General features: G+C 44.9%; 1 protein-coding gene across 1 annotated transcript in view; it reads left to right on the top strand.

Moving 5' to 3' along the window:
* The window catches only part of HDGFL3 (HDGF like 3), a 31,642-nt gene that overhangs the window by 3,117 nt on the left and 5,722 nt on the right, over nt 1–22,803 (top strand). The window contains exons 2-4 of the mRNA XM_048481973.1: nt 16,506–16,582; nt 19,645–19,783; nt 20,316–20,474. Coding sequence (XP_048337930.1) covers nt 16,506–16,582; nt 19,645–19,783; nt 20,316–20,474 — 375 coding nt within the window. The remainder of the gene's footprint in view (nt 1–16,505; nt 16,583–19,644; nt 19,784–20,315; nt 20,475–22,803) is intronic.

Below are 22,803 nucleotides of genomic sequence, written 5' to 3'. Positions count from 1 at the left end.
GACCGAGAGCTTGTAGAAGTCTCTCTGAACCCTCAAGCGTTTGCTGAGGCTGTCCAAAGACCATTTACTGGTCCCTAAATGGATAAACAACCAAAGAACATGGGAAAATTCAGCTTGTAGCTGAAGATTTGTTATTATAGGCTAGTTGAGTTAGAAGCACATCAAATAGAAAGGTCCAAGAAACAAGATCTTTCAAACCAGTCCACAGAAGTTTACCAGCTCTTCTTCCCACGCAGCTCTTTCTCAGGTTACAAAAAGCTGTCTTTCTTGCTTCGTTTCAGTCTGATCCCTCATTGCAGGCCAGTGGCTGTTTGCAAATTTGCCTTAATTTGAACGGCGGCTACATCATTGAGATTTCAAATAGTGTCCGCAGATCTAGGAAAGCTGAGCTGGGTTGCTCATGGTCAGTGCTTGGATTGAGGGCCTCTACGCTGCTAAGCAGGGAAGGCAATGGGAACCCTCTTAGAATCATAGAGTTGGAAGAGATCCCAAGGGCCATCAAGTCCAACCCCCCACAATGCAGGAGAAAACAATCAAAGCACTCCTGACATATGTTCATCCAGCCTCTGTTTAAAAACCTCCAAAGAAGCAGACTCCACCACTCTCCAAGGCAGTGCATTCCACTGTCGAACCACCCTGACAGAAAGTTCTTCCTAATGTTTAGGTGGAATTTCTTTTCCTGCACTTCGAATCCATTACTCCGTGTCCTAGTCTCTGAGGCAGCAGAAAACAAGCTTGCTCCCTCTTTGACATGGCATCCCTTCAAATATTTAAACACAGCTATCATGCCCCCTCTTAACCTTCACTTCTCCAGACTAAATATCCCTAGCTCCCTAGGTCTCTCCTCATAAGGCATGGATTCCAGACCTCATAAGGCATAGGTGTCGAACTCATGGCCCTCCAGATGTTGTGGACTACAGTTCCCATCATCCCCTGCCAGCATGATGCTGGCAGGGGATGATGGGAGCTGTAGTCCATAACATCTGGAGGGCCATGAGTTTGACACCTGTGTCATAAGGCATGGATTCCAGATCATTTTGGTTGCCCTTCTCTGGACACGTTCCAGCTTGTCAATATCCTTCTTAAATTGCGGTGGCCAGAACTGAACACAGTACTCTAGGTGAGGTCCAAGCAATGCAGAGTAGAGTGGTACAGTTACTTCCCTTCTACTCAGTTCTTACCTGGAAACCCCATGATCACCATGCATCAGTTGCAACTTGATGGCGCTTTACCTTAGGATGTCTTCAGACTATGATCCTTTTAGTCCGGAACGCATCACTTGTGAATGCTGTTCATGAAGGTCAGAAAGTAGGTCATTTTGAATCTGGAAGTATGTTCTAGGCTTCGTTTTCAATGCAGACCCAAGAGAAATGCCACCCCACCCCAATTTATGTGTGACTTGTGAAGACAGCTTTAGGCTATAGCCCAGCCCAGAATAACTGATGTACTATTATTTGGAAAGGAACAAGGGACGTGACATACCGGTAGATTAAGCCACAGGTTTGACACAAGCTCAGCTGGCCTGCAGACAGCAAGGGCTGCGGCTCAATAACAGACCATCTGCTTTGTATGCTTCAGGTCCCAGGTTCAATCCCGGGCAACTCCACTTAAAGAGATAGAGTAGGAGTTGAACTTGTCTCCAGACTCTGGAGAGCTGCTGTTAGAGCAGATTGTACCAATCTTGACAGGCTAACCTTTGGACTCATTAGAAGACAGGCGTCAAATTCACAGCCCTCCAGATGTTATGGACTACAGTTCCCATCACCCCCTGCCAGCATCATACTGGCAGGGGATGATGGGAACTGTAGTCCATAACTTCTGGAGGGCTGCGAGTTTGACACCTATGCATTAGAAGATGCCAGCTATCTGGCTTGTTTGATGAAGATGCAGAGACTAGGCTGCATGAAAAGAAAAAACGTTGGGTTACTACAAACAGCCAAGGTCAGTTTTGGGATCCAATGTGGTGTAGTAGTTATTTGTTCATTCATTCATTTATGTATTTGCTGTGATTTATACCCTGCCCTACACCACAGTCCCAGGGCGGTTAACAAATGGGGAGGGACTCCGCTAAAACATACAATATTAGAATCAGCATAAAAACATGAAAACATTGTTAAAACAACACATAAAGTCCATTAAAACCCCATTTAAAATCCCCACCCCCTGTGGCTGCCGTCAGTGAGAGGGTCCCAGGGGGTCAACCACCAACGCCCTGGGTAAGCAGCAAGGTTTTCACCAGTTAAGAGTGATGGATCTGCAAGACTCTGCTTGAGTTCCTCATTTTGCTGGGAAGCTGGCTGGTTCACCTTAGGCCAATCTCTCTTTCTCTCCTCTTCAGCCTCTCCTTCCTCACACAGTGATTTTGAGGGTGAAAAGTGGAAGGGGAAAGATGGTTGGTCTGCTCTGAGCACCTTTGCAAAAGGGTAGAATAAAAATCAAGTAGCTCAGTATTGTCTGGACAAGGCCTTGGACTGTACCTGCAGCAGGTAGAGAACCAAGTTTTCAAATGTCCCTCCAAATTAAAAAATTCCCTCTAAAATAAAAGCTAGCACAGAACATGTTTCCCCTCTGCACCAGTCTTCTGTTTGCTTGGGATGCTTGGTTTTTAACATCAAAGGAAATTTTATAGCTGGAATCTGTGTACCCTCTACAGTGGTGGAATTTGCCCTTCTACCTCTCCAGCCAAATTGGGAACAGGAACCATGGCTGGCAAACTAGGTGGTCAACTGGGGAGCTAGACTTTGCCACATTAAATGGAAGTGAATTTCTGTACTTTAAGACAGTATGCTTATCTCTTCTTTTTCTCTATCCTGAGTATGGTACCAAAAACCTTTGGGCTGGCACAGTCAGCAACTGTGCCAAAGGTTCGCCACCATGGAACTAGGAGAATATGAAGCTGCCGTTTCTGTTCAGCCCACCAGAGTCCCTTCAGTCCTCTACAGGCCAGACTGATCCACCTTAGTGTGTTGGGGCAGATAAATCTTTCCCAGATCTGTTAGTGGAGTGGAGATGCCAGGTCTAGAACCACGGACTTTGTGCATGCAAAGTTCATTCATTCATTTGTATCAGCATCTGTTTGCTGTGATAATTGTGGGTCTTCCATGTTCAGAGGAAGTATGCTGAAATCAGCCACAGGGAATGGGAGGGGTTCTTGCTATAATAAGAATTGCATTGCAATCCTGAGCACAGTTACCCCCCCTCTAAGTCTGGTGAAGTACAACAGGCCTCGTTGGATTTATCTTAGAACATAAGAACATAAGAACAAGCCAGCTGGATCAGACCAGAGTCCACCTAGTCCAGCTCTCTGCTACTCGCAGTGGCCCACCAGGTGCCTTTGGGAGCTCACATGCAGGATGTGAAAGCAATGGCCTTCTGAGGCTGTTGCTCCTGAGCACCTGGTCTGTTAAGGCATTTGCAATCTCAGATCAAGGAGGATCAAGATTGGGAGCCATAGATCGACTTCTTTTCCATAAATCTGTTCAAGCCCCTTTTAAAGCTATCCAGGTTAGTGGCCATCACCACCTCCTGTGGCAGCATATTCCAAACACCAATCACACGTTGCGTGAAGAAGTGTTTCCTTTTAGTAGTCCTAATTCTTCCCCCCAGCATTTTCAGTGAATGCCCCCTGGTATTGTGAGAAAGAGAGAGAAAAATTCTTCTGCTTCGGATTCCACTGTTGGCGTCGGAAAGCCGGTTGAAGTGCAAAAGCACGGTATACATGCAAAGTGCTATTATTAGCATTTACAATACCGCAACATTTTGCCTGTGGTCTATTGCCAGTTATGCATAAGTTAAATCCTCTTGAAATTAATGGTGGTTGTGTGCTCTGCACTGGACTAAGCCTTTAGCTGCAAACCCGGTGCCAGGAGAGGCAGGAGGAAAAGCCTGAATGCCATTGTTGGTGTTTTGAAAGTTTCTACTGTGTGTACTTTTCTTTTTAAAACCAGCCAGCTTGTTCCACTGGATGATCTTTTATAGAAAAAGCTTTCAAATATCTTTTGGCTGGCATCCTTCACTCTGGGCGGTGCTCTCTTATGCAAAGTTAGTTCAGGCTAGGCTCATCGACTTCAGCTCTGCACCAAATGATGCTGTATCAGCACCCTGCTGCTCCAAGCTGTGTGTGTGTGTTACACCCTTCTAAATCCATGGAAACAGAAGGGCTTAGAAGGATAAGATCTGCACAGCACTGCCCTATAACTCATTTTAGTCACTCTTCTGAATTTGAAACTCAAAATATGAGTGCTTCATATTTTCAAAATGAGATTTCTTTGATGACCACTTTGATTTCTATTGCACTAAAAATTGTGCTGAAACACACAAGCGTATGTACATTTTGTAGTTTATTTGTTCTTTAGGACAATAATATGGAAATGTTTTATGGAGGGGAGAGTTTGATGTCCTTTCTTTAGGATTGTCTTCAGGCCCAGCACTGCCCATCTTTTCAGATTTTGCATGCCTACCTGAAGTCAGATGTTTCTTAAAAATTGATTTTTAAAACCTTTTTGGAGGGAAAGTTGCTGCTTGAAAAGAGAACTTTAGATACTGCCGGACAGTTGGCAAGTGTGCCTTTCAGATTGTTCAGAGACAGCCATGGCTTCGAAAGGCATCATGGGAAACTGGCACGCAGACTAAGGATCCTATTGTATCTGTCATATCCATATTCAATATCTGCTACAGTAACACAGAGCTGGGTTATCTGTGTTTGTGTGTAGGTGTTGCAAAACACGTCTTGGTAGAATTTGACATTTGCAGATTCCTATAACCCTGTCATGAGTAAACTTTAATAAAGATGCATCCTCTAGAACAGTGGTGGTGAACCTATGGCACTCCAGATGTTCATGGACTACAACTCCCATCAGCCCCTGCCAGCATGGCCAATTGGCCATCTGGAGTACCATAGGTTCACCACCACTGCTCTAGAATGTTGCTCTTTCTCCAGTGGACTGGAGCTTGCAAATGGTTGTGTTTGTGTTGATGGCGCAGACACCAGTATGACTTTGCTGGCTTCTGCTTCCATTTTAAGGAGACAAGAGATAGAAAACGTTCGCTTCCCAAAGCTGTGAAACTAGATCTGTCTTTGCTTTATGTTGTCTGGATTTATGAAAACTGGATTTTAAGCAGGTCTAACACAACCAACACCCTATGTAAACCCACTGGTGGGGAAAGGCCCATGTGTTTCTAGGGGGTTTCTGGATCTTGAGAACACAAAGGGACGTTTCTCAGTTGCCTGGAGGAATGGGAAGGGCAGCAAGACAAATGCACATTGATGTTTTAGCATTACATCTTTTCTCACCTTTCCTTGTTAATAGTGGAAACCCACAGAAAACACAAACACAGTGATGATTGGTGGGAGGACATTGTGCATTTTGGACTGGGATGTGCACTGGATGTGCAACATGCCGAAATCTGAAACTGCCTTATATTATTATCATGTGCTGAAGAATTTCCTTTTTCCTTTAAAAATATTTATTTTGTTTGTTTATTTTGGTAACATCCAGCCTAGTGAATGTGTAATTCGATTGGTCCTAATAAATTTGGTTGGTCCTACTTATATGGATTGTGCTTTATTTGAATTTTACTTTTGAACCCACATGCTGCTAACTTGTATCAAGGTAGGCCATTGGTCTGTGTAGATCCAGTGATGGTGATTGTTTTCCAGGGTCGCATTATAGAGGTCTTTGGATGTTTGTGTGTGTTTTTAAAGCAAAGTTAAAAGCAGCTGAGTTTTGAAAGGGACTATAGTGATCTGATCAGGGGTTATGGTGCCCTCTGATATTTTCTTGATTTGAATCACCTTTCATTTTGGGCCATAAAGAAAATCCTTGTAATATGCCTATGGTATCTATGTTTCCCCCTGAGCAATAAATAGAGGGGATCTTTAACTCAGAAACAATGATCTAAGGGGGAAAAGGTTACCAAACGGCACGTCCATGATCCAGTTGACATACGCCCACACCACAGTTGCCTTTAACTGGAATATCCTTGTTGTGTATATCCCATGTCCTTCAGTACCTCAGATCCCTTTTAGAAAGAACCACCAAAGATTGTACCTATGACCTTATGCCTACAGTAGAACATGAACTATATACAGTCTTGAACTGTCTACGACTGATAAGGAGGAATTCCATTTTGATCCCACTGGGGCGAAATTTCGCACCATATAAAGTACCGAGTCAAGTCTTTTATTTTCAGGGAACTTTTTCTTCCTTCTTGCTTCATTCTCTGCATACTTTATGCTCAGCAGTGAAGTCTTCCTGTGCACATTGATGGCAGGATGGCATTTGCGTTTATTGCATAAATTAAAAAAACAATTCTTTTATTGGCTTAGGTTTACTACGATGCAGTCCTTTGCAACTCCTTAAAATACATGAATTGGACTCTGATCTTAAAAAGCTTGTCTGGAACAAGGCCAAGCAGGCCAGTAGCTCTTTTTAATAACCAGCAAGCAATCAGTCACTGAAAATACTGCTATCATGCCGTACTCTAGGGATGCTAGATCCAGGGCATTAGCCCCATTCTGCCCTTTTATGACTTCCAAGTTTTTCAAAGAGTCTATCGTCAGCAATGATCTATCAGTAAACACTCTGCTTTCTGTATAATGTTTCATACTCCCTCTTTCCTCGGTCATTCTGATTACTGATACTCCGGAATGAATCATGTTGGCAAGGGAAGAGAATGTGACTTAGTGGCAATCTATCCAGGTTCAATCCCTAGCTCTCAAGTTCCAATTCCAATTCCAAAACCTTCAATGGCATAGAACCGTGGTGGTGAACCTTTTGCACTCCAGTTGTTATGGACTACAATTCCCATCAGCCCCTGCCAGCATGGCCAATTGGCCATGCTGGCAGGGGCTGCACCCCCCCCCCCCCCCAACCCCCCCCCCACCCACCCCCCCCCACCCCACCCCCCCCCCCCCCCCCCCCCCCCCCCCCACCCCCCCCCCCCCCCCCCCCCCCCCCCCACCACCCCCCCCCCCCCCCACCCCGCCCCCCCCCACCACCCCCCCCCCCCCCCACCCCCCCCCCCCCCCCCCCCCCCCCCCCCCCCCCCCCCCCCCCCCCCACCCCCCCCCCCCCCCACCCCCCCCCCCCCCCACCCCCCCCCCCCCCCACCCCCCCCCCCCCCCACCCCCCCCCCCCCCCACCCCCCCCCCCCCCCACCCCCCCCCCCCCCCACCCCCCCCCCCCCCCACCCCCCCCCCCCCCCACCCCCCCCCCCCCCCACCCCCCCCCCCCCCCACCCCCCCCCCCCCCATGTAGTCCATAACAACTGGTGTGCAAAAGGTTCACCACCACTGGCATAGAAGGACAATGGGTTACAATAATCTGTAAGATGACATAAAATAAATAAGTATTTGGGTTAAAATAATCATTTCAATCTTCAATTTAAAATATAAAATTGATGTGGATGTAAAAATTAGCTCTGTTACTTTAAAATTACGGGTCTAAAGGCCGGTTATTTGACTTTATCCTGGAAATTTTCAAAGCTTCGATTAAGAACTTGGCCACATTCCATTTTTTTTGGCTGGTCGTCTGATAAAAGATGGCGAACCGTCTCTTTATCTGAAAAGTAGGGAAGGCCATTCGAGATGTGGTTCGATATATATCAGATCTCAAGTTAAAGGCTCAAATAGTACATGATCTAAAAGACTCGTGGAGAGGAGCTTCCAATTAGAATAGACAATCCTGATCTTTGATGGACCAATGATGGGATGTAATATGAGGCATTTTCATGTGTTCAAGAGGGAAGTTGGTTGTCTTTCTGGTATCTCCACTGAGTGTTTGTATTCCTGGTGTACTAGAACTGGCATTGTTTCAGAGCAGTGTGGGTGGCAGTTAGCACATGGTTTGTATGGGAATCAGTAAACAAGCATTCTCCACTCTGGGTCCCACTTTTCAATCTTCAGTCGTGCACATGCGAAATAATGCACTTTCAATCCACTTTCACAATTGTTTGGAAGTGGATTTTGCTATTCCACACAGTAAAATCTAGGTGCAAAGTGGATTGAAAGTGCATTTTTCTGCATGTGTGGAAGGGGCCTTAGAGATGCTCTTTGCAGCCGTTTTACTTCCTCTAAAGTAGGTATTTCCTCATCTTCCTCCAATATTTACCACCTTTGCCATTGCTTCTTCCCCTGCTCCCACTATTACCCTCCACAGCAGCCCCCGCCTCCCACTCTTCTCCCACTGACTTCTGGACTGGCTGGCCTTCCACTCTTGCCAGCTGCCGCCAATCTAGCTTACCACCTGGCAGACAAGAGCCACAGTGTGGTATAGTAGTTAGAGCAAGGATCCCAAACCTTTTTGAGCCTGTAGGAACATTTGGAATTCTGATATGGCATGGTGGGTGCGGCAACAAAATGGCCACCATAAAATGGCTGCCATAGGAGGCGGAGCCAGACACAAAATCATTGACACAGTGCAGATGTTTGTGTTGTGGTGGCAAGTTGCTGCATTTTAAAATCTGCACCACCCATCAAACCTCCAGTAAGCCATCAAAAGCCTTGCTGGAGTTTTAAATCTGCTTGATGGGACCACCCATTGGAATTACATATACATTATTTTCTCCCTTAATTTATAAGAGTACTTCCTTCACCTGTTCCTGTGCGGTTAGCTTTTAATAGTTTATTTTTAATGCCTGAATTGTATTTCTAACAAGAAAACTTTGTTTGCTGTTTTGAGCCCTAAGGATAGCCAAATGTAAATTTACAGAAATGGGTAGCTTTTTTGAAATTATACTTCCGTTTCTCATACAGAACCCCCATTCATTTTGATTCAGAAGTTCCCGCAGGCTAACAAATATTGTGTTTAGACTGTTTCGTAAATGTTGGTTCAAGAGTTCCCTAGAATGGGGATGGTATAGTCCTAGCATAGGAGACCTTGGCCGTTTCTGCACGCTAACCCAACCCCCCTGGGACCGTTCGCACGAACGGTCTCAGAAACAGCCGGGAAGATGGCGCCACGGAGTGCCGTCGCTCGGCCGACCTACCGTGTCCGTGTCCGTCCGGCGCGTCGCCAAGGCCTGGGGACACGCCCCCCTTGCCCTGCGCGAGTGCTCCGGCGTCGCAGGGCAGGGGGCGTGTCCCCAGGCCTCGGCAACGTGCCGGACGGCCACGGACACAGTAGGTAGAGGGCGGAAGGGGGGGAGGGCGCCTTGGAGCCGCTGCTGTTCGCACGGCAGCGGCTCCAAGCTGCCGTTTCCCATAAACCTCGCTTCCCAAGCGAGGTTGGGAAACGGCGGCTTCGCGCCACTCGGGCGGGGCGAGGGCGGCGCGGCTGCGAAGCAGCTGCGCCCCCTGTGCGAATGGCTCCCTGGGGACGGCGTTTTTGCCGTCCCCAGGGCGCCATAATCCGCCCGTGCGGAAAGGGCCCTTGGCTTTTTTCTTTCTCAATCTCTTCCTTGTTTGACTGAAATAGCTAATTGTGGTTTTGCTTGGTTATTTTGTTCTGTGCCTAACACAATGGAGCAGTCTGCAGGTGGGATGAAAATGCTGCCCCTTGCATTGAGCCCCCCCATAACATGTGGCTAGAAATGCACAAAGTTGGCCGTAAACATAAAGATGCCATTTAGCAGTGGTCTCCCTCATAGTGTGCATCCACGTATAAAGCCGCAGTAGTTGTGAGCAAATACATCTTTGGGAGTGGTTAGAATACACATTATTCTAAAGCATTCCGATTACAGTAAACAAGCAGTGATCTGTGTAAAACAGAGAGGAGAGCCAGGCTTATTTTGTTTATAAATATCCTTTTCTGTCAAATTTTCTGCCTTTGTCTCAACCGCTTAGATCTAAAGACGGATCAGGAAATATGTTAAAGATGGGCTTCAAGGTCACTTTTCTAGGGCCCCTTCCGCACATGCAGAATAACGCACTTTAAATCCACTTTCAATGCACTTTGCAACTGGATTTTACTGTGTGGAACAGCAAAATCCACTTGCAAACAATTGTGAAAGTGCATTATTCTGCATGTGTGGAAGGGGCAAGGATTTGGAAGGATTTTTGTTCTTTCTCAACACCAGTTACTGACAATGGCCCATTGGCGCTTTGGTGTGTAAGGGGCATGCATTTTCACTTCTCACATCTCTGGAATGAACCTATAGACCAGGCCTGTGGATTCTTTATTTTTATTTATTTATTTATTTCTTGGATTTGATATACCGCCCCATCCCCTAAGGGCTCTGGGTGGTGTACAAGTCAACAACAAACAAAATCAACAACCACAACAAATAATAAATTACATCTTTTAAAGAACATATTAAAATATCAAATAACTCCAACCTTACAGATCTAATAACTTCTGGTATGCCTTTCTGGGCTACTACTAAACAACCTAATATTACTAAACAATGTCCTCACTAGTTATATAAAAATTCCTAGCCTAGCCACTAACTATTAACACATTCCTAAACTAAGCCTAACATAAATAAGTCCTAGTCTAGTCACTAACATACTCACTAAACTAAGCTTAAAACAGCTTGTACTGTATTCTCTACGCTTGGCCTCTGTTGCAAATGTTTGAGGTGGATGGTATTTGTGGGCACAGTGGAACTGAATGATTGATTCTGATTCCAAGGCTGAAAACTGGCTAGTTAAGAGCTATTTGGATCTGTTATCCATTCAGCTGGGTTGAATGCACAGCAATGCAATCTTATGCAGAGTTACTCCCGTGAGCTTAAACCGTAGTATCTCTGTATAGGATTTCACAGATCACCTCTCCAGGCTTAAGAAACTGGCTATTTCTGCTCTAAAAAACACCTTCAAGTCTGCATATCGCACACAAACAATTTTGCTATCAATAAAGGAAGAACTTGAATCAAATTTTCCCGTGTTTGCTATTTATCTTCTGCTCCAAAGATCTCCAACTTCAGTCAACTCAGATGTTGCCATTGGCTTTAGTTTAATAGCTCTTTTTCAAGTAACATTGGATTGCTCCAAGATCTTGACCTTTTTTTGTTTGGATGGTATCATTTGTGTCTCCAGAGGTCAGTGTCACTGAAGGTAGGAGAATAAACCATTGGATACTCGCTGTGAATGGTCCTTCTCCTGTGAGGTCAGGAGGCCATCTTGTTTGGTTGATTCCCACCCCTTTTCTCAGGGAGGCAGGATCAAATTCTTCACTTCCTTCCTCTTTGCAGTGGGAATCACCCAACTTCCAGTTTGACGTTAGTCTCAGCAGTGAACCCAATATGGTTGCCTAGACTTTATGAAACTCAGAGCTCTCCCTTGTGGCTTCTCGTGTAACCTTTGCATTGTGACAAGAACCAGACCCACAAAAAGATTTAAGTGAGGAAAGTACCTGGAGTAGATTTTAGAACGAAGCAAAAGTTTTATATGGAGCTGATGTTGCTGAATGGCTAAGAATGACTCGTGATTCAGGAAGCGGCTTGTTCAAATATTACATGAGCCACAAGCACGCTCGATTACTTTAGGAAAGCAACTTTCTCCGAGCTGCAGCACTGTTTGCGCTATGTAGATCAGCAGTTCTCAACCTGTGGGTCGTGACCCCTTTGGGGGTCAAATGACCCTTTCTCAGGGGTCGCCTAAGACTCTCTGCATCAGTGTTCTCCATCTGTAAAATGGATACATGTTAGGGTTGGGGGTCACCACAACATGAGGAACTGTATTAAAGGGTCGCGGCATTAGGAAGATTGAGAACCACTGATGTAGATTATAATACTTTGTAGATTATAATATATGTAGAATATAATACTCCTGCTTTTCAGGACTTTTTAAAGTGTTCCTGGTGAGAGTATCATGATGTAATGGTAGACTTAGAATCTGGGAGACCTGGTTTGAATCCCCACTCTGCTATGGATGTTCACTGAATAACCTTGGGCCAAGTGTAGCCCAAACCTACTTCCTGCTCTGGGTTTGGAAGCAGAGTCCTTTTGACTTTCAGATCCACAGACAAGTGTTGTTGCCACAGGGTTCTTGTAGTCTTTTTTGTAGCATTCTGCAGGCCAGTGTTGGGAGACAGGAGGCAGGACTAGAGTGCTAGTGTTGTGTAGTGGTTAGAGCTTTCAAGCCAGGATCTGGGAGAACCAAGTTTGAATTTCCATGCTGCCACGAAAGCTTTCTGTGTGACTGTGGGCTAGTCCCATACTATTGTTGGGACTAGCCCACAGTTTTAGCCTGACCTGTCCCATACTATTGTTGTGAAGGTAAAATGGAAGACAGGAAAATGTTATAATTTAGACCTGGTTTGGGAGAAACGCAGAGCATAATTGAAGTAAACAAATAAATATATATGGACCGTTGATCTGATACTATATATGGACTATTTTTATTTTGTATATATTATATATATTTAAAAATGATATGATATATATCTATATGATCGATAGATCGATAGATCGATAGATCTAATGCAGTATCAATCTTTATAGTTGCAGAAGTCCCATTGGGATCAAAGAGCTTTTCCAGGTGATATATTTGTCCACACTGGACAATACTGCTGATGGAGCTCCCAATTGATGCTTGAAAACAGAGTCTTCCATCCACTAAGCTCTCAAATTTCTACCCTAGGTCTTTGTCTAGCAAATAATATTTTTGCTAGATGTTCTTGCCAGCAGTGGTATCTGAGATCATCTCAGCATCCACTGAACTGCCAATTCTTTAGCCTCTTGTTTGTGTCAGTGCCAGCAATGATTTTCCCCAGCATGGATTTCTAGAGGGTGTGCTTGCATTTCCCAGGGCATAGGCCACAGTGAAGTGTTCAACCTTGTTGTTTTTTGGGCCTGTTGGGCAGTTGTCCTTTAGGACTCTTGATCTGGAACCACCCACTGTAAAAATGCATAGCCAGTTCTAATGACAAAGGATCGGCCTTTCTATCAGTCTCTGGTATAAGAGCTGAGTTTCATAAAGTCCCATGCCTTGCCCAGTACAGCTGGCCCAGTTTTGTAGAACTTCAGCCTTTCTTTTGTCCATAGACTTGAAGGAAGCTCTAGGAATGTTCCTCTCTTTTAGGAGACTTCAGTTCTTTGGTTTTCAGTTTCCTATTAGCTGCTGTTAAACCTGGCACAGGTGATTTGCAGTTCTTGCTCATAGCTCTTTGGTTGAAAACCAATACAGAAACCAACAAGAGATTTCTTGTGTACAAGGTTCTCCTTAGTATTTCTACTATACAGTATTTATTCAAATACAAGACTAGGCCCCTTCTGCACATGCAGAACAATGCACTTTCAATCCACTTCCAATGCACTTTGCAGCTGGATTTTACTATACGGAATAGCAAAATCCTCTTGCAAACAATAGTGAAAGTGGATAGAAGGTGCATTATTCTGCATGTGCAGAAGGGGCCTCATTTTTTTTCCGAGTATGCCATTAAAAAAAATTTTTTTAAGGAGGCCATCTTAAATTTGCATTCACACTTATGTCCAATTGTAAAGAAACTTTTTGTCTACAACTTTTAAATGTTTGGCCTTCTTAATTTTCAACATTGTCTTCCTTTCAAATAAATACAATGCTCTCTCGCCTCACTCATAATGTTCTGTAACTTACTATCTTAAAAAAGCCTGGCTGATTTTCCAAGGCGGGTTCTTGGCATTTAAACTAGCCAATGAAGGCCATTTGACATTGTTCTAAATCTAGCAAACCAGGTTTACTAAAATGTCATTGTCCATAGGCCTTTTATGTAATGTGATTTTTATGTAATTGGAGGAGCCCATACGATGTGGTTAGCTACATCTAGGTACATATGTTTATTGCATTGTTTACTTATTCCCCTAAAGCCCCAAACGCTTTAGGACTTTGATACTGGCCGTTTGTAAGTCATTCATTTCCTGTATGCTTATTATGTCCTTTTTTATCCTGTGTCTGGTTTTGATAACATTGCCTTTTTAAAATGTTGGCTTTTGTTCAAACTGGAGCAACTCAGAAGTCTGTGTAGCGCAAAGGTTAAACAGATTAACTCCATAAACTCAGCTGTGGCTTCCTCCTTAGATTTTCTGGCAGCCATTCATACATTCTAAGCCTTGCTCTGATAGGACGGAATATATTCGGCTGAGAGTTAAGAGTTTAAGATTTTTATATTTGTACCATACTAGCCCATCTGCTCTTTTGGTGTGGGGGTAGATCTTGAGCTCTCATCTGGCTTGGGTTTGCCCCCCTCCAAGGTGAAGAAGTACGAATCAGAGGGGACAAGGCCAAAATATTTGTGGCCCAAAATATTTAATCTTTCCCACCCCTTTTCCAAGTTCTCCTTGTTTGGGCCAGCCAGGGTGGGAGACTGAACCGTTATGTTCCAGTTTGTTCTGCAGAATTCTTCATCTAGTTCAGGATAGATCATGGAAGCAACCACATCCTCCATTTATGGTTGCCAGCTTTGGAAATTCTTGGACATTTGAGGGTAGAACCGAGAGATAGGGGAGTCTGGGATGTAATGCCATAGATCATAGGTGTCAAACTCACGGCCCTCCAGATGTTATGGACTACAGTTCCCATCATCCCCTGCCAGCATCATGATGGGAACTGTAGCCCATAACATCTGGAGGGCTGTGAGTTTGACACCTGTGCCATAGATCTTTCATAGTCTGGAGATCAGTTGCAATTCTGGAAGTTCTCCAGGTCTTACCTGGACGTTGTCAGCCCTGCCTACATTGCTGTCTCGAATATGATCTTTGTCCACAGTGGGGTGATGTGTGACACAGAGTGGGGTAGCAGGTGGGACAAAAGTCAACTCTGCTACCGAATGCTAAATCCCCAAGCCCAATTGCAGGTTGTGACTGTCACGTCACCTGAGGATGTGTTTGTTTCCTTTCAGAAGTAGCCCAACAGAACCGAGCGTGGGCTGTTTCGAAAGGCAGAGAAAAGCAAGTTGGGGGCGCAGGAGATAGCAGGAGCGGTGTTTCTGTCAACTCTCTTTTGTTCCTGGATTCGAGCCCTGAGGGGGTTTCTTCTCCCCCTCTCCTTATGGTCTTGCTGACACTGAGAGAAATGGCCAATCCAGTTTAGAGAAAGGGAAGGGGGGCATTACGTAGGGATGGAGTGGGGGGCTGAGTTACAGCCGTTTCCAGCTGCAATGTGTGTGTTGGGGGGGGGGGGGGGGTCTCCTGTAATGGCTGCTGCTCTTAGCCATAGCTGTTTCTGCATGGAAAATAACAGCAGGTTTCTTGCCAGTACTGAGGTGATTCAGCTGGTTAAATAACAGGTAGTTATGGCGTCCGCACTTGGATAAGATGGCCCATGGGGGTTTTGTTTAGAACAAGCCTTTGTGTGAGGATTGCTGTAAGATTTATCCACCCCCCCCCCCGCCTTTTTCTTTAGATCACAATGGGTAGCCGTGTTTGTCTTCAGCAGTAGGAAAGAGCACGAGTCCAGCAGTACCTTAAACAGCTTTTGTGAATCACAGCTCACTTCTTCAGACACCGTAGCTGAGGAAGGGAGCTGTGAGTTACGAAAGATGATAACCTGCCAGAAATGTTGTTAGTCTTTAAAGCGCTGCTTCGGTCTTTCTGTTTATAGGTGTCACAGATCAGTGAAGCATAGATTTGGGCTACTTAAGTACCTCGGACTGGGTCCTAAAATATGTCTGGCGTTTCAGTAGGTTTAGACTGGAGTAACTCTGCACAGTGCAGATTTCAGGGTACTACTGATAGATACTGCATTTAAATCCCATCCTTCCTCTAAGCCCCTTCCGCCCATGCAGAACAATGCACTTCCAATCCACTCCCACAATTGTTTGCAAGTGGATTTTGCTGTTCCGCACAGTAAAATCCGGCTGCAAAGTGCATTGAAAGTGAATTGAAAGTGCTTTATTCTGCATGTGTGGAAGGGGCCTCGGAGAGCCAGTGTGGTTTAAATTGCTTTCCCTACAAGGGAACGCTTAGCTTAGAAACAAAAAAGACAACAGGGGTCACGTAATAAGAGTTTTGTAAAATTAATTCCACTTTGCTTAAAAGCTCAACCCAAGTGCAACCAAATTAAAATGCAGAGTAAGTATATTTTTAGATCTGTCAACTAATTAAATGATTTCATGATTAATCAGCGGCCTTTTAATCAATTAACTGATTAAGTAATCAGCTGAATTTCAATGCATTTACTTATGTCTCCGCCTTTCAGACTATCGACGGAAGCATAAAATACTTAATAATTTCATAAATGTAAATTAGCATTCATTGTTAGATGAAGAGCTGTTTTTAACATTTTATTTTTCATTCCCTGCTTTACCGAAAGAGAAGGATCGACACAAAGTGACAAAGCAAAGTGGGGTTTTAACCTTCCTATATTTATCTGTAGCCCACCTTGCTTGGTGAATTCTTGAGTTGGATTCTCAGATATAAAACTATGCAGTCAGACAGCAAAAGACATCCAGTAAATAATACAGACATGATTAAGACGACAAAAATAAAAAGCAATGCAAACAAGAAATAGTATAAGATAACAGAGTTGCCAACCTTTGGGCTGGGGCTGGAGATTTCCCAGCTTTTGGAACACAGTGGCTGTTCCTTTTTCCCGTCAGAGACACTTTACGTTGGGTAACGGTCCGACCTCTCTTTCTGTTCAACAGATCGACGAACTCCCTGAGGGAGCTGTGAAGCCACCAGCAAACAAGTATCCTATCTTCTTTTTTGGGACTCACGAAACGTAAGTAAACAAACCGTATTCTTTAAAACACACACCAACTTTTTGCAGCTGAGCTGTGCTTGAACTGAGCTTGACTTGAGGTTGAAGTTCAGTGCCGGGTTCTTATTTTCCCAAAGAAGTCTTTGGGAGGATTCCTGGAAAGGACGTAAAAATTCTTCTCAAGAAGAGTATGTGGCTACGTTAGCCAAAAATACTACTTTTCAGCTGGGAAGTTCCTTTCTGGCATATTTATATATCACATTTTTTAATCCTTTTTCTAATGGCAAGGAGTTCAGACTGGTTTAGAGTTTCTCAGTTTGGGCTAGAACATTTGTGACCCACCCAACCGAACCCCTGCACCCTCTCTATCTGTGTGCTGCAGCCTGCCAGGTGGTGAAAGAGACCCAGTTTCTGAGGAGGTTGTTTGTCACGCTCCTTGTGAGTTGTCTCACACAACTGACAGTTTGCATCGAGTGTGGAAAACATGTGGTGCAGAGCTGGATTAGAGAGAGTTGTTTTAATTGAGAGTTTTTAAATCAAAAGCTGGGGCTTTTCTACTTTGTTTCTCGGCAGCCCTCTTCTGAAATGACAAAACATCATCCCCTTTAAAAGCCATAAACCTACCAAAGTGTTCAAAATCTGCTGATCTTACTCTAAGGAGGTTGAGGCAGCTCACATTCTTCTCCCGTCTTCCATTTAATCTCCACAACAGCTCTCTGAGAGAGGTTAGGCTGAAGAGACTGACCTACCCAAGGTTTCCCAGAAAGCTTCAGGGTAGGTGGAGAATTTGAACCTGAGTCTCCCAGATAGTAGTCAGCACTCTAACCATTACACCATATTGCCTCTTTGTGGAAACTAGCTATGTTTCACTGACAGAGGGTTAAGGGTAAGGAAGTGTGATGGAATCGATCCACTTTGGCCTGCTGGCCTTACTCCACAGTATCCCCTGAGGCATTTGGGCACCAGGGTCTCCTCCTGGCATATGGAATCCCCTTGGCTTTCCCACCACCTGGAGGTTTTCTCTCCATCTCTTGGTTCAACTGTTACCACTACCTGGCCTTTGTAGGAAATGCCCACTGAGAGGAGCTGAGCTCCCAACTTTCCATCCCTCTTCTGAGACCACCCCTCCCCACGGTGTCTCCTGATATCCAGCCTGTGGTCGCACCGCGGGTGGGGTGGGGTGGGGGGGAACACATATGAACTGACTGCCTTCCCACTTCATTCTGACTTTCTTTTTTTAAATAACGTGCCTGGAACAATGGCAGTATAATGTAGTATAGAGAACCGCTCCCAACATTGAAAGTTGTAAAGCATTTATCAACAAGAAAATGTCCACATATATACACTCAGTGTAGCCACAGACTGAGCAAATAAGAACATAATAAAGAGCTTTGTCCAGCACTCTTCTACTCACAGTGGCCCACTAGGTGCCTTGGGAGTTCACCTGCAGGAGGTGAAAGCAATGGCCTTCTGCTGCTGCTGCTGCTGCTCCCGAGCACCTGGTCTGCTAAGGCATTTGCAACCTCAGATCAAGGAGGATCAAGATTGGTAGCCATGGATCGACTTCTCCATAAATCTGTCCAAGCCCCTTTTAAAGCTATCCAGGTTAGGGGCCATCACCATCCCCTGTGGCAGCATATTCCAAACACCCATCAACATATTCCAAATCACCGATCAAATGAGCCAAAAGAAAAGAATACAGTTCAATTCCTGCATCTCTCCCTCTGTGCATGCCCTAGCACCGTGGTGGCGAACCTTTGGCACTCCAGATGTTTTGGACTACAATTCCCATCAGCCCCTGCCAGCATGGCCTGAGCAGATGTTAACCTAAGGTAGACTCTTTCACTTAAAAGGTTACACTTGCCTTAAAGGGTTTCTATTGCCTTGAAGCCTCCGCTCAGGTGTGGAGTCTTGCACATGGCATTGGCTGCCTCCAGCAGACCTCAGGTAAGAGTTCCGTCTTCTGGGATGGTATCAACACAAAACTTATACCTAGGAGTTTTATCATCGCTCTTTCTCCTCCTACTGCCCAGGTCAGGCCAAGTCAAAGAAGCTTTTTCTCCACCCCCAGAAAAAATCTTCTCTAGGTTTTTCAGCTCCAAAACTCAGATCTTTGCTAGATGTCACCTGTCTAGCTGGACAGTGTGTGTACGTGTAACGTGAACATCTCATGGTAGCTAGCCAGGTGTGCCCCTGGCATTTGCAAAGTCAAGGTGGGGAAAGCCAGTGAACAACTTTCCACCCTCTGTCAAGAGAAAGAAAAACTTTTAAAACTTTAAAACTTTTAAAACTAAAAATTCAGATTAGCCTGTACACTCCCACACAGGCCAGCTGGGTGACCTTGGGCTAGTCACAGCTTCTCAGAGCTCTCAGCCCCACCTGCCTCACAGGGTGTTTGTTGTGAGGGGGGAAGGGCAAGGAGATTGTAAGCCCCTTTGAGTCTCCTGCAGGAGAGAAAGGGGGGGATATAAATCCAAACTCTTCTTCTTCTAATGGCGAAGGTTTTGCTGAATCCAAAAAAAAATGCATTCCTCCATAGGAATCCTTCAGGAGAACCATCTAGTAAAGTTCTCCTTGCACTGCGTGGCTTTGGATGGAAAGGCACTTTGGTTTTATTTGTTTTACTTTCAGAAGCACAGTCGCTTAACAATTAAAATGAAAAGCTTGTGTAGAGCATACTTTCCTCGCCATTAAATTACCACAGTCAGCCAGTGCTCATGATACAGGGCGTCGAAAACTGGGGGGAAATAATCTGTGATGCACCTGCAGTCAATTTAGTTTTTTTTAAAAACCTATGCCTCCCCATGTGGCAGCCTTTTATATTGCAGGCAATAAGTAACTGCAGTTTGTGGTTTCACCATCTGAGGGCACGTTCATACTTAGGTACCGTGCATATAATTCGAACCATAGAGACAAAACAGCCTAGAGTAAATTTTCGGAGTTGAATTTTTTTTATTTAAAAAATTAGTATGTTATCACTAGACTTCATCTCTATCTATACGGAAAACATCATTTAAAAAAATAACTGCAGTGAAGTGTCAAAGAGAACTCCTGTTTGACTGTGACCTTTGTTGAAAACACAGCGCGTTCTTGGGGCCAAAAGACCTCTTCCCATACAAAGAATATAAAGACAAGTTTGGGAAGTCAAACAAGCGAAAAGGATTTAATGAAGGCCTGTGGGAAATAGAAAATAACCCTGGTGTCAAGTTTACCGGATACCAGGTAAGGTTTTCTTCTCTTTTCTTCCCTGTATCATTTATCTCCCTTCCAAGGTTACTTGACCAAAGTTTGAACAGTTGGACCGCTTAAATAAGATTTCATAAATTACGGGGAAGGGCTCCGAGGTTGTATTCCCTTCCTGTCTTGAAAGTTCAAACTTGCAAGATAAGAATATGCAGATCAGACTGGCATGCATAGTTAGTCTGCAGGATTGCAGGATTGCAGAATCTATATTTTCATGTTGCAGAATTTTAGATTGCAGAAATTTCAACTTGGAGTATACACAGCTGTACTTCAGTTGACGACAGTTCATTAATGAATGAATGTTTATTTATGGTTAACAACCAGTAATACAATCATTCATAAAAGGCCAAATTCCAAATTTTTACAAAGAGGTAAAAAGTTAAAATACAAAATAGAACTTATTTTAACATTCCTCTAAAAGAGCTGATAGTCTCGTTTCCACCTTTAGTGCAGGATTTTACAAAAGCTGATTAGTGTGAGGGGTTGACTGTCTTTTTTTTTAATTTCAAAGGCAATTCAGCAACAGAGCTCGTCAGAGACTGAGGGCGAAGGGGGGAATACAGCGGATGCCAGCAGTGAAGAGGAAGGGGACCGGGTGGAAGAGGACGGGAAAGGCAAACGGAAGAACGAAAAAGCGGGCTCAAAACGGAAAAAATCCTACACTTCAAAGGTAATTCATTTGTCTTATTGAAAGCAGCAACAAGGTCCTTACGTTGCCAGCTGAAACGGGAAGGTAAAACTAAAGAAAATGTACTAAACCAGGGGTCTGCAACCTGCAGCTCTCCAGATGTTCATGGACTACAAATCCCATCAGCCCCTGTCAGCATGGCCATGCTGGCAGGGGATGATGGGATTTGTAGTCCATGTTATCTGGAGCTGCAATTACAATTTCAGACCCCGTAATATAAGCTGTATTAACAGTTCTGTCTTTTGAAATGGAAAACGGAATGCTTACACATGATTGCCTAAGGGATGGAATGTCTTACAACGAACCCCCAGCCAATGGGTGTGCAGGACTCACACATTCCATCCCATCCCCGCCCACCTTCCCTCAACCCAGGAACCTCCCCAGCCCCAATCAATATGGGTGCTCTTCTGGAGGGAAGACTTCTTGAGCCCATTTTTTTTAAAAAAAAAATTAAAATGGGCTTTAGTGCTAATTATAAATAAAGGCATTTAAAGACAGCATCGGTGTGGAGCAGAGAAGCACAGCGGGTTGGGGAGGGGTTTGCCTAAACCAGGGGTCTGCAACCTGCAGCTCTCCAGATGTTCATGGACTACAATTCCCATCAGCCCCTGTCAGCATGGCCAATTGGCCATGCTGGAAGGGGCTGATGGGATTTGTAGTCCATGAACATCTGGAGAGCCGCAGGTTGCAGACCCCTGGCAAACATTTCTCATTCCCAGATCTTTCCCAGGTTAGGATTAGTTGAATCCAATTGAGAAAAAGCTGTGGTTTTGTGGGGGGTGGGGATGGCAGCTCTTTATGTATACCTGGCTCCTTTTTGTTGATTGAAGAGGCTCTGTCAGTTGGTTAATGAACAAAAATGACCCAGCATGGAAAACCTGTCTGTTACTATCTGAACAAGTGCCATTCAGTTGTATGTATGGCTGTTCCTGCTACTCATTCCTGCTGCTGCAATTCTAGATTTTTTCCCCTGACATTTGCATGGCTCCCCTTTCCTTGGTATTATGCAAAAATTACCTTGAAAGAAAAGGGAAGATGCAAACAAGAGTCACTGATTCCCCAGGAAAGCCATTCCTCCAGGAAAGCACATAACATAAATCAGGGCATGTGCAAACCGGCCATCTTCTCCTTGCAATCACAAACGGAGTGGGGATGGTGCAGGCCACAACATATCCCCGAGTGAAGACCACCAGCTGCCAGCATCCCAGGGAGGGGTGTTCAAAAACAGCCCATCACAGTGGCCGGTTTGCACTCTCCATGTTTCCTGTGAGAATCGTCTTCTGTCTGACCGTTCCCAAAGGCTTTCGTGGACGAATCAACTGGATGTTGCGGGTTTTCTGGGGTGTGCAGTTGTGGTCTGATGGTTTTTGCTCCTAATGTTTCGGCTGCATCTGTGGCATTTCAGAGGAATGTCAGAGTGCTGAATTGTTCCGTCCAGTGGTTGTTTTGTTAGCCACCCTGAACTTGCATATGGAAAGGCAGGATGTAGATCTAACAAGTACATGAATAAAATCAGTGATATTGAAGTGTCTGGTTGACCCCCAGGGATTCTGCCTGTACCTTTCAGTCTCCCCCCCCCCTTTTTTTTTTGCCCTGGTCCTTGCATCAAGCCTCTCCCCCCCCCCCCCCATATCTCTCTAGCCTGTGAGGAAGGGGATAGTGAATGGACCTCCTGGAAGAAGGGGGAGGAGAAATTGCAGCTGTATTGCCTGCAAAACCTCTGGAAGACTGAAAGGTACAGAGGGAAATCTTCAGGTTGCAATCTGGCAATTCTGTCGGTTGTTCTTATTTTGTGCTGCCACAGTTGGCTTGGACAGCCATCTCTCCCTTTCCTTCTTCTGGGCCATTGGTGTGTTCCCCATTAGTAGTGCATTGTCCTTTGAAATTTGTGTTGGGTACCCAGGTAGAAGAAGAGGAAGAAGAGTTTGGACTTGAATCCCACCTTTATCTCCTGTAAGGATACTCAAGGTGGCCTACAAGCTCCTTTTCCTTCCTCTCCCCACAACAGATACCTTGTGAGGTAGGTGGAGCTGAGAGAGGTCTGAGAGAACTGTGATTAGCCCAAGGTCACCCAGCAGGAATGTAGGAGTGTGGAAACACATCTGGTTCACCGGATAATCCTCTGCCACTCAAATGGAGGAGTGGGGAACCAAACCCTGTTCTCCAGATTAGAATCCACCTGCTCTTAACCACTATACCACACTGGCTTTGCCCATTCAATTGACCCCAGACTAATTTTGGGGTTTTCTTTTTTGGGGGGGTGTTCTAAAATATAAATCTGGCCACTTTGCAGTCCCGTTTCCCACCAGTC

The sequence above is a fragment of the Sphaerodactylus townsendi genome, linkage group LG17, assembly GCF_021028975.2.
Source record: "Sphaerodactylus townsendi isolate TG3544 linkage group LG17, MPM_Stown_v2.3, whole genome shotgun sequence".
Classification (NCBI taxonomy): Eukaryota; Metazoa; Chordata; class Lepidosauria; order Squamata; family Sphaerodactylidae; genus Sphaerodactylus; species Sphaerodactylus townsendi.
Note: the sequence above shows the minus strand (reverse complement) of the source record. Positions and strands in the feature narration are given on the sequence as shown.